Source organism: Sinocyclocheilus anshuiensis, unplaced genomic scaffold, assembly GCF_001515605.1.
Source record: "Sinocyclocheilus anshuiensis isolate Anshui unplaced genomic scaffold, SAMN03320099.WGS_v1.1 scaffold907, whole genome shotgun sequence".
Taxonomy (NCBI): domain Eukaryota; kingdom Metazoa; phylum Chordata; class Actinopteri; order Cypriniformes; family Cyprinidae; genus Sinocyclocheilus; species Sinocyclocheilus anshuiensis.
In genome coordinates this window covers 1,381,696-1,394,176 of record NW_015546133.1, presented here as the reverse complement: position 1 = coordinate 1,394,176, position 12,481 = coordinate 1,381,696, and the positions used below count along the sequence as shown (strand labels likewise).

The 12,481-nt window shown below is 38.6% G+C and overlaps 1 protein-coding gene across 5 annotated transcripts in view; it reads left to right on the top strand.

Annotated features, from left to right (window-relative positions):
- Nucleotides 1–12,481, top strand: part of LOC107701137 (periostin-like) — a 30,034-nt gene that overhangs the window by 9,567 nt on the left and 7,986 nt on the right. For all 5 annotated transcript variants that reach the window (XM_016503083.1, XM_016503081.1, XM_016503080.1 and 2 more), the window contains 15 exons: nt 341–405; nt 956–1,113; nt 1,324–1,488; nt 2,089–2,235; nt 2,403–2,544; nt 7,066–7,278; nt 7,445–7,579; nt 8,101–8,249; nt 8,515–8,651; nt 8,963–9,093; nt 9,187–9,317; nt 10,259–10,361; nt 10,559–10,626; nt 10,768–10,813; nt 10,955–10,987. In XM_016503083.1, coding sequence (XP_016358569.1) covers nt 341–405; nt 956–1,113; nt 1,324–1,488; nt 2,089–2,235; nt 2,403–2,544; nt 7,066–7,278; nt 7,445–7,579; nt 8,101–8,249; nt 8,515–8,651; nt 8,963–9,093; nt 9,187–9,317; nt 10,259–10,361; nt 10,559–10,626; nt 10,768–10,813; nt 10,955–10,987 — 1,823 coding nt within the window. The remainder of the gene's footprint in view (nt 1–340; nt 406–955; nt 1,114–1,323; nt 1,489–2,088; nt 2,236–2,402; nt 2,545–7,065; nt 7,279–7,444; nt 7,580–8,100; nt 8,250–8,514; nt 8,652–8,962; nt 9,094–9,186; nt 9,318–10,258; nt 10,362–10,558; nt 10,627–10,767; nt 10,814–10,954; nt 10,988–12,481) is intronic.

Genomic DNA, 12,481 nt, shown 5'->3' with positions numbered 1-12,481 from the left:
TTTGAGACAATTCAGTTTTTAAAAACTGCAAAAATGTTGGGGAAAAACCACTAAATTAATAACAAAAGTCCAGATGGTTGAAGAAACATGTTTCATATGAAAAAGACGCATCTAAATATTTAAAAATTAACAAGACATGCTTAAATAATTAATCGCGTGAGTTTTCAGGACTTAATATGAACAAAATGTCAGTTCCTTCCATTTTATATCAATGGAACAAATTTGGTAGGAATAAAATATTTTAAATTCTTTAGCTACCAAAGACAGTTATCATCTCAGCAACATTATTTGAATATTAAGTTTATGATACTGTTTTAATATTTTGACTCTTTCTATGCAGGGTGGTCTTATATGAATGCTGTCCGGGTTATATGAAGTTAGATGGGAAGCGTGGGTGCCCCGCAGGTCAGTATTCATTCATTCCATCAATAGAAATATTACATAGCATTTTATATTTTCTTATGAGGTTGCTAGTCTGAGTGGTTGTTGGAACATTGCTATATGCTTGCTAGAGTGTTCTGAATGGTAACTATGGTAATGTTACAGTATTTTGGCCAAGCAGCATGATTTGCGGTGTCATCGTGTCTGTAGTGCACATGCCCAAGGTTAATACATATGATTATGTTTACTGCTAAATTGTTAATCATCAACAATTATCACACATTTGACTTCAGTTTAAGGTCATGCTTAGATTAAATGTCAGGTTACTCATTGGCTACGAGTTCAGTGGAGGAGAACATTAGCTTTTGTTCTCTAAACAAAATCCAGACCCAGCTGTCTGTACTTATACATGAGTTTAATGAGCCACAGCTAGTCTTGAACAAGAACTCGAGCTTCGCATCATGTGAAAGGAGCCTGAGTTTGGAATATGTACTGTTTTGTAACTCTATACTGAATCTAAACTGTGCATGAGACTCTTTTGTTTATTTCTTTTCAATTTTGCTCCATCACCCAGTGGCTCCTATTGACACTGTGTACGGCACCCTGAATCTGGTGCAAGCCAAGATCACCCAACGATACTCTGATCAATCCAAACTGAGGGAAGAACTCGATGGAGCGGGATCTTATACAATGTTTGCACCCAGTGACGATGTCTGGGAAGAGTTAGATCCTGTGAGTCAAATTCCCTGCCACGTTATAATTCATTCGAGCTGCAGTATTTGCATGCTATGTTTAAATCGGTGATCAAATGTGCATGTTATTATTAAGTGAAGCACTGAATGGAACTTATTAAAAAGAAATAAATTGAGGAATATGCCGTCATGCCGTCTTCTTTCCCCAGTGCAAAGCTCTGACCTTTTAGCATTGATTCTCTATTTCCAGGCATCAAAAGCTGCCTTGGTCAGCAGTGGAAACACTGAACTTTACAATGCACTCCACTATCACATGGTCAACAAACGTCTTCTCACCAAGGATCTGAAGAATGATATGACCCTAAAGTCCATGTATAACAAACAAGGCCTCTATATCAATCATTACTCAAATGGAGTATGTTTCTCTTTTCTTCAAATTAATTGTGTGTATGAAACAGTGTTATTTATGTTGTTATAGTATTTATAAATGTTTTGAATGAGCTTGTTTTAAGATATATTTTAAGTTGTAATTTAATTGAATTCATGTTTTAGTAATTTTGTTTTGTGCTTTTGTAATTTTTATTTATTTTTTATTTCTATTTAGTTGAGCTAATTTATTTTTATTTCAGTTTTTGTTGCAGTAATTATATTAGTTTGGCTTAAACTTATTTTGTTTTTGTTTTACAAGATTTTTTAATTTTATTTCAGATTTATTACATCAACAAAAACATTTTTATAAATATTTGTAGTTTTAGTTAACAATTACAACACTGTTTGCACCTATAAGATTGTGCCATTACTTACTCACCCTCATGTCTTTCCAAACCTGTAAGACTCTCCTTCATCTGTGGAGCACAAAAGATATTTAGATATATATAAAAAGATATATAGACCAATAGGATCCAAAACAACATTACTTGGATACCATAAAAAACTCTTTATTTATGAATTTTTGGATGAACTATCCTCAACTACAGTTTTAAAGTCACTAAACTCTTTTTCAACAATTTTGCAGGTTGTCACTGTGAACTGTGCCAGGATCATTCACGCAAACCAGGTGGCCACTAATGGAGTTGTGCATGTCATTGATCGGATCATCAGCATCATAAGTCAAACGATCAAGGACGTGATCGAAACCAACGATGACCTGGCTTCACTGAACGTACGTGTGATTATACCTGTGGTTTTGGAAATGAATATGACCAAAACTCTTTGGAAGCTTTCTGAATAGCCGTGTATCCATCACAGATGAAAAAACATTCCTCAGCAGGGACATATGAATTCAGAGAATTATCTTGGAAAACATTTTGTTTTTGATGTCTTTTATAGACAGTTGCTTTGAGATCGGGTCTCCAGGGTCAACTGGGAGAGCCCGGACACTACACACTTTTTGCTCCAACCAACGAGGCCTTTGAAAAACTAGACAGTGATGTGCTGGAAAGACTTATGAGTGAAACAACTGTACTTCAAGGTAAACATAGATCACAACCACAGAACATCATTTAGACAGTATAAAGGAAAGGATTCGTGTTGAGGTTGAAGGAGTCTTTATGCACTACAAAGATAGTAACAATACTGTTACTGTGGTTTCATCACTAAGTAAACTTCAGTGCAAAAGTTTGGGGTCTGTAAGGTTTTTTGTTGTTTTTGCAGAGAAAATAGTTTTATTCAGCAAGTGTGCATTACATTTATCAAAAGTGACAGTAAGGGTTTTTGTAATGTTTCCAAAGATTTATATTTCAGATAAATTCAGTGCTTTTGAACTATATATTAAACAAAGAATCCTGAAAAAAATAAATGTATCACTGTTTCCACAAAAATATTTAGCAGCACAACCATTTCAACAATAATAATCAGCATATTAGAATGATTTTTAAAGGATCATGTGACACTGAAGACTGGAGTAATGATGCTAAAAATTCAGCTTTGCCATCACAGAAATAAATTACATTTTAAAATATATTCAAATAGAAAGTAGTTATTTTATATTGCAATTGGTGTGGTTAGCATAAAAGAATTCATTCAAAAACATTAAGTAAACTGGTCACAAACTTTTGAACGGCAGTGTATGCGTGCACAAAGCATGCACAGGATGAAATAATCACCTTCAAAGATTTGAAAGACTAGCAGCCTCATGTTTTAAATAAACTCCACAAATGCAGTCCAATCCAAGCAGTGGCACATTCTCAGACGGCGGGCAAACAGCAGATCTGGCCGCAGCCACACGGAGATCCAAAACCAAGTTTGGTCAAGACCTCTAACGGTTCCTGATGGGAAATGCTTAGATGCTGAATAATACTTCATCTGATTCTGGTGAAAAAGATCGTAAGTGTTGTAACAGACGAAATCTGTTTTCCCCATGAAAAGAGAAGATGTCTCATTACAAATCTTATCTGTGTGATCTTTTAGATGACTGATATTATCATTATAGCAAAAGCATTAAAATGTGGAGGAGACCTATATTCAAAAGCAAAGACTAGCTTAGAAGTAAACATTCAGTTCTTCTGAGGCCAATTATCTCAAGACCCGACTGATGTAAATGACGTGTGAAAAAATGCAAATCATTAGAGCAGATCAGGCATTAGGATTCTGGTTTAAAGCTCTACAGCACACCGACAAAAACTGATTTTCTTGTGTATTTTTTCTACTTAGATTAGTTTTTCAGCATGCCTCATGCCTCAAGAGCACACAGATGTCAGCATTACATCACTTCTGGCTCTTACAGGATCTTTGGCCCTGTCCAAATGAGTCACTTGATGTGGACCTGCGGTCTTGTGGACTTTGCTCGCATGTGTACATGATGTCCACAGAACCCTAGAGCAGTGGTTCTCAACTTTTTTGACTCCAAGGATTGACTGTCCAAGACAATAATCAAAGGCCCCCCATGTAGGCCCGGGTATTTCTGGTACTTCTACTGTAATGTAATGAAGCTTACAGTTTCAAGAACAGTTTCAGGAAATGTTCCTCACGGTTTGTGATTATATGATAAGTTTTTTTAATTATAATTTTTTTTTACTCATAAATAGCAATTTCGCAGCACTTCCAATAAAATATTTTAGAGCTTGACATAACTAGAAAATTATATATTCATTAATCATTATAGAAATGGCTTCTTAAGATTTGATTAATTTCCCTGACTTTTTCATGTAGAAATCATGCTTTGAAAATTCCCTCATATATCCTCTGCCTGGAAACGGAACATGCTGAGTTGGCTCTCGAGAGAGCTGACTGCCCGCATTGCGAGCGTCTTGCGATGCATGTTCTCCGCTCCCGGAAGGCACTCTTTGAGGAGGGTGCCTTTGCTAGCCGAGGCGGAGCGGCGATTACGCTCGTGGGGTTCGCAGCTGGAACTGGCAGAGGAAATGGAGACGGGCGAGTCCCTATCTTCTTCCTCACCCGCCAGATCCAGCGCTCGCTCGCCGGGATCGGAAGCCCGCGCTGCGGTTACTTCCCCCCGGGGAGCGGGCTTGGCGTTCCGCCTGTCTTCCTCCGAGGAGGTTGATGTGGTGGGCGTCGATGAGGATTCGCCCCCTCAATCGCCCCAGGCGCGGCATCATCTCTAAAGGCTCCGGCATTGCCCTCCAAGCCGCTGCGCACAACGTCAGCGCTGGTGGGCAAAGGGTACTCGGCAGCAGGTCAGCCATGGCGGTGTTACAGGTGTACCAAGCCGACCTGCTGAAGGAGCTAGACGAGGCTGAGCAGGTAAAATCCGAGAATATTACCGAGAAGGTCTGCCTAATGGACGCCCCGCTTGCGCCTTCTGGCCTGTTTGGCAACGCCGACAATTCGATCATCGACAGGTACCAGGAGGCCCGTAAACGGGCGGCGGCGTTCCAGTGGTTTCTCCCTCGCCGCTCTCTAACTCTGGGGGCTGCTGGGTGAGAGCAGCCCCCTCCGGGTACCGGCTCCTCATACCGCAACCCTGCCGGAGTTACAGGGCGCAGCGGTCTCCCGCGAGCGCCACTCTCAGTCACCGCCCAGCAACATAGCGGTGCTAAGAGGCTCGCCACCTCCTCGGAGGTCTCTAGAGCAGCAGGTTCGGTTGTTCCCTGCCTCTGGGGTGCAGCGGGTTACACCGCATTACACGGTGTCCGTCTCGCCTCAGTGCCCTCAGGAGATCGGTCTGCTAACCCTGCCGGAGTTACAGGGCGCAGCGGTCTCCCGCGAGCGCCACTCTCAGTCACCGCCCGGCAACGTAGCGGTGCTAAGAGGCTCGCCACCTCTGCGGAGGTCTCTAGAGCAGCTGATTCGGTTGTCTCCTGCCGGTCCGCCGTTACAGGGCACCGAGCTAGCTGCTCTCATTACACCAGAGGTCAGTCTCGAGAGACTGATTCCCTTAGTAGACTTTTTGGCAGCGTGGAAACTACTGCCAAATGTGTCTCAGTGGGTCCTGCACACTGTAGAGAGGGGACGCCCACGCTGGTGGGCCCCGAGCAGGCTCTGGTCATGGAACAAGAAGTAGTCACTCTTTTGAGGAAGGAGGCCATCGAGGTGGTCCCTCCTCATGCGAGGCAGTCCGGGTTCTACAGCCGGTACTTCATAGTTCAGAAGAAGGATGGCGGGTTGCGTCCCATTTTAGATCTACGTCATTTGAACCGCTCAGTCATAGCTCCTCTGTTCTCGCGCCTTAGCTGTGCACGCTTCCACACTAGGCGAGATTTGAAAGTCTGGCGGCGTGGGCATTCTCGTTCCCGAAGCGTCCTCCGACGCAGCTCGAGTTCCTGAAGAGGAACGTCTCAGGTTACGTATGTAAACCTGGTTCCTCGTGGGAACGAGATGCTGCGTCTCGGGGCCATACTTTCGGCATCTCTGCCAGCGCTTGCTTCATTCCTGGAAGCTGACGCTGGTCTCACCGCACATGCTTTTATAGCTTCCTGGTCATTACGTCACCTGCCCGTGACGTCTCGCCCATCTATTGGTCTGATTACACACGAGGTTCAGAGCCCGTCACGCTGAAGGGCGTTCCCGAAGCATCCTCTGACGCAGCGTCTCGTTCCCTCGAGGAACCATGGTTACATACGTAACATGAGACGTTTTCTAAGAATGTGGGAACCCGGGACCTCATTATATGCACAAATGAGCAACATTTTAACTGCTCTTTAATTATTACATCACTGAAATGAATTAATTTATATTCATTACTCACATAAAATAATCATCATAATAATAATACATGCACTTGAATTTAAGATGAAGTGGAGATTTAAAAATAGAGATGCATTTATGAACATTTTTGTTTATACAGACATTTTATAAATCGTTCATAGGAATATTTCAGAAACTGGTACGTTCACATTTTGTATCATTAAACGCATGTCTTTTTTTAATAAATTTTTTTGAGGAAACTACATTTTTAACCGTTCTAGCTTATTTTAAAGTTTGCTTTGTATTTTACAAAAATTATTTTAAGTCATCTTGCGCTACCTTGGAAGTGTGCTGCGGCCATCTATTGGTTCTCGGCTCCCTGACTGAGAACCACTGCCCTAAAGTGTCCTATTTGTCCCTTTTGCAGCCAACATTCACTCTCAATGCTCCATTGTGCATTAATGTGTGCTCCACAGCTGACTGTTACCGAGTAGCCCATGTGGTAAAGTGTAGAAGTGTAGATGAATAGGACCTGTCTTAAGAAGGTGGTTTTGATTTGGATTTTGGTTCGGCGAAGCACTTAAAGTTGTCAGTCTGCACATACATGTACAGCTTAAACAGATGCAGGAAATTGGCAAAATAAGCTCAGCTGCTGGGAAAGTGATATCACAGTTGATGTAAGAGTCTCAGCTCTCCACCACATTGCCTGCGCACAGGAAGAACTGGGCTGGTGTCCCATTGGACAACATGAGCTTCTGTGTTTTTAATTGTCTCTAGTGGTCATTATCTTGATGCTTACTGGACTGTGACGATAAAGACATCCCAACAGTTTAGATCACCACACTGTTTATCTTTCAATCTGTCACTTAACCTTTCTCCATCTCTCTTGTTCTATTTATTTTACAAGCCCTTTTGAAGTACCACCTCCTGAACTCAGTGCAGTGCTCTGAGGCCATTATGGTAGGCTCCGTCTATGGGACTCTTGAGGGCAGTAATATTGAGATCGGATGTGATGGTGAGAGTCTCACAGTCAATGGTATCAAGATGGTGCTGAAGAAGGACATTGTCACCAGCAATGGGGTCATTCATCTGATCAACCAGGTGCTCATGCCTGACTCAGGTGAGACTACCCACTGGGTTCAGTCTGACTTTATTTTATCTTAAAAGGACAGCTCACTTTAAAAATTACATATGTCATAAATTTGCATATATTCAAATATAAATGTATTGTCACTGATATAACATCTAAATCTACAGTTGTGATCAGTGTGTATCATGTCTTGCAGCCAAGCAGGTGATGGAGCTTATAGGCAAATCTCAGAGCATCTTCAGTGACATGGTGTCTGAGCTTGGCCTGTCTGCCGCCATGCAGCCTGAGACTGAATATACTATTCTTGCCCCACTGAATGGAGCCTTCTTTGGTGAGTTGACCTCATGACTCATGAAGAGATAACTGTGAACGCTTACCAGAAGTTTTTCTTTTTTTTTTTTCTTTTCTTTTTGTTTTGGAGGAGGCCTGAATAAACTAATAATTTTTTTTTTTACAAAAATATATATGCACTATATATTTTTATTTATTTATAATAAATTAATATTTAAATAAATATAATAATTGTATAATTACAATAATTAACAATTTATTAATTAATAATTTATTTTATACATTTGATGTGATTTTAAATAATACATTTTTATATAGCATTATATTAATTATATTATCATACATTTATATATCATTTCTAAAAATTAAAAAAATATGTAATTTATATATAATTTAATACAATATGGACATATATATATATATAGAGAGAGAGAGAGAGAGAGACAAACACATACACACGCAAGGATGGATTGATGGTAGTTAATTATAGGTACATTTTTAAATGCCCCACAGTCCAGGTTAAAATGTCACAATAACTTAGTGTCTTCACCTGTCATGCAGATGAGGTAATGTCCATGGATCAGCGTCTCCTGAAAATTATTCTGGAAAACCACATTGTGAAACTCAGAGTCTCTCTGAGTGACCTCTACAACGGCCAGCTGCTCGAAACCCTGGGAGGAAAACTGCTCAGAGTCTTCATTTATCGCACGGTGAGAGAGAAAGACTTGAGAGAAAGAGAATTAGTGAAAGATTGGGGACCTGCAAACAATTATTGTGTAAACTACATGAGTGAAAACAACTACTTTTTAAATGTTTATTGTGCTGGCAGTTACATTTTATACTCTTATTTACTTCAGATACGTTCATAGGCTTTAAAGATGTCCTTGTCTAACTATACTGTATTTGTTTCAATACTCTACAAAGTGTCCAAGGCACAACTATCATTTCATTCTCCTTTTTATGTGTGTGTTTTAGGCTGTGTGTATTGAGAATGCATGTATGGCCAGAGGCAGCAGAGAAGGAAGTAACGGTGTCCTTCATCTCATGCGATCACTGATTCAGCCACCCGAGACAACCATCTATGACCTGCTCTTAAAAGACGGACGCTTTAAGTGAGATTATCATCATGACTTAATATGATTAATATTATTTTATTAACTAAACTGTAAAACTGTAAAGGTAACAGGATAAAATGTAAAAAAAAAATGCTGCAGGAAAACTTAACTGTAAGTTAATTTACTATATACACTGAAAAACACTTAATTTAACAGGATAATCTCTGCATGTAATTAACAATTATATTGAAATATTAAATAAATATTAAATTAAATAATATAAATGCATCATTCATTCATTCAAATAAAAAACTATGTATGTATGTATGTACAAATAATTAATTGGCTGCATGGCTGAATTATTTCAGAATCTTCCTGTCTCTGATGGAGAGTGCTGAACTGACAGATCTACTGAAGCAGGAGGGATCGTACACACTCTTTGCTCCTATCGATGCCGCCTTTGGCACCCTGACAGAGGAGAACATCGCTCTTCTGAAAAGTAAACATTTTATCCTCTATATTTTTTAGATGATGTCCAACTTTTGCTTGGTTTGTTTCCTCACAGTGACATTATGACTATTGTGTTATCCAGGCGACATCAACGGCCTAAGGGCGATCCTGCTCTACCACTTTAGCAATGGCGTCTTTATTAATGGAGGCTTGGAGGGTGGAGTGACTAATCTTCTCAAGACCATTCAGGGCAACAACCTTCAAGTGCTGTCTGTAAGTACAAGAATTGTTATTTTAAGATAGGATATTTTATCGGTCAGGTTTTTTAGGCACTAACAAACCAACTTTATCTGATTAAATACCATAATTAGTGAAAATGTAGAGATTTCCAAATGTCAGCTTTATCCCAACAGGGATTATGATAAAGATGTCCCATAATTAGCTTTTCAAGTTACATGATTAATGTATAAAGACATTTGCACACTCCATAATAAAACTCTGAAAGAGTGACTTTTAAATTTGAGCCAATACTAATATTTTGGTAGCACAAGAGAGGAAGGACCTGACATGTTGTTATCGTCAGACAATGCAATTAGACGTAGCACAAATTTCCTGTGTCTGACCAAATCCAGACCATTCACTTAAATCCTTTAAAGGAAACATACCAGCATGATAACATTGAGTATGAAGCTGACTTGATTATAAAAAAAAAACATACATCTCATCCTAATTAGGACTATGAACATTTCTCTTTCTGTGTTTGTGTATAGCTGAAGGTCTATGGCATAGGGCAATTTTGTGTGAATTTGGAGCATTGCTACAGCGGTAAGGTCATAACTTCCAGACAGTTTGCTGCCATCAATCAAACTCATAACTCAAATCTCAGAAACACCTCTACCTGCAACTCCCTCTAAAAGCTAGAACAATGGGTCTCCTAATGTCCAGACACTTCCTTTGCAGAAAACAGATATCAGCACTGTAAATGTAAAATTACTTTATACACAGATATCTTGCAAACAGAGCCAAAACAAGGAAGTGACCTCTTAATACGATGTCCTGCAGTTGTATTTGTCTGTATTCAAAGGGTTTCAAAGGGTTTTATAAGGCTTGCATAAATATTTGAGAAGACTTATGTACGCAATATTAAAAAATAAAAATAATCATAAAACATATATGTAATATTTTATAAAATAATATATGTCTGTTACACTCAGGTTAACAACTCCATCCATGTAAATTCAGTGGAGGTTCCAGATTTTGATCTTATGGCATCCAATGGAGTGGTCCATGTAGTGAAGACCATCTTATATCCTCAAGGTATATTACTAACAGCGTTTAAGATGTAACATTTTGGAGGGATTAAGAATATTTTTACATGTATTAAGTCAAAATCAATTGCATAGATGGTCTTTGTCTTCAGTGTACCTTTTCCACTCTTATATAACTGTACAATTCCTGAGACATAAGACACAGTCCCCAGAGCTTAATAAATCATTTTTTACTGCATTTCACAGATCTGCCAGTTGGCCGTGAAGACATATTGATTCTGCTGAAGAGACTCATCAGATACATACAGCTGAAGGTACAGCAGAGCACACATCATATCTGTACACTATCTCACATGATATAACAGATCCATCACAGTCCAGTACATCACCGAACAAACACACATATCACTTTATCAGTTGGTTCTATTTTTATTTTTATTTTGGTTTGTGTGTAGTTTGTATCTGGATACACCTACCATGAGATTCCACTAACGTTCATCAGTAAGTTCAATTTCATCCCTCATTCATGATTTCTCTCTTTAAGTTTCACATAAAATAATAACATCATCAACAGCATATAGATTACATTTGACATGCTTTTTTATAAATTGTATTAATGTAATATTGTATTTTGCCTTGCAGAGAGGACTATAACTACTCATGTCATTGAGAAAGGTAATACAGTAATACATAATTATTTTATTTTACTATTTTTTTTTTATTTTTTTTATACTACACCTCTAAATGCTAACTCTTTTCCTCATCCACTTTACCCCTTTTATACTTCCATAAGCATTTATTCAGTTTATTTGCGATACTGAGCTCCTCAGGCAAGCCCTTCTCTGCCAGCCGATTATTCCCAGCAGCACTTTTAGGTAGCCTATTTGTAAAATTGTGTATTTACTCAATCATTATCCAATACAACAACAAGCCTGAACTTTGCCTCAGCTGCGACTCAAGAAAACCGATTCTTCATAGAGCCCCAGAGGAGAGCGAGCACATGATATTCTGTTGGCTGGAACCAGCACTGGCATCTCCTCTGGCAGTCGCTGGACAGATACAGCAGATATAGAGCCATTAAAGAAAGAGAGGGAGAGGATCTTGCCTCAGACCATGGCAGGAGACTTATGTGTTGGGTAGGAGGGAATGTCAAATTTCAGGATGGTAAAATTGAAATAGAATTTATATAAACTGATATTATTGGAAACTTGGCTCAAAATTTGGAATGGTAAACACTTATTAAAGCTTAGGTAATGGCAGTGTTTTCGAGAGTTATGACTTAAAGCAGAGCTTTGGATCTCAAACTACAGTAGCAGGCATTCACTGGCTACCTTATCATGAAAAAATTAAAGTCCAACAATTTTGTAGAGCTATTATGTGTAATTATCAGAACCCAACACTGGTTCATCCAATACTTTAAATTGGGGGCTGAAATATAGAATATTAATATACTGACAATATCTAAAATTGTAAAGCCTTTTAAGTAACTTTACAATCACAAATCTTGATAAATCTGATGTAGAATTGCCAGCTTTGCGAGGGAACGCTGTAGGAGACCCAATTACAGGACTCTTATTTATTAGTAAATTATAGACAAATTGTTTCCTTGAAATATCTTTTTGATGACAAAGTTAGTTATAAATTAAATACTGATCGGACTAATAAAAGTCCAATTATTTGGAGTCTTTGTACGGCTAAATTGAATAAGTTGATGTTACAGTATAACATTCGCATGTGTCATTCATTTACTGATTTGTGTGTTTGTGTGTCACAGTGGTTCCAATCAGTCTTTAAAACGAAACAGAGTAGAATTAAATCATTATAATGTCAAAGTAAATGGGTCAACGGTTGGTTAAATGTTAACTGTGTCAAATGTGTGTGTGTGTGTGTGTGTGTGTGTGTGTGTGTGTATATTATAACCAGGGGTGTGAAGTAACCAATTACAAATAATCACATTACAGTAATTAAGTATTTTTTTATCAGTAATTGTACTTTTTTGAGTAGTTTAAAAATTGTGTACTTTTACTTTTACTTGAGTACATTTTAAAGAATATCTTTCATCCAGCAGTTTTAATTTTGACTGCCAACACTTTAAAATACATCAAAACAGCACAGAAACAGTATTCAGTTGAAGAAAAGATGAAAGTTATTCTCAATACAATCATCCAC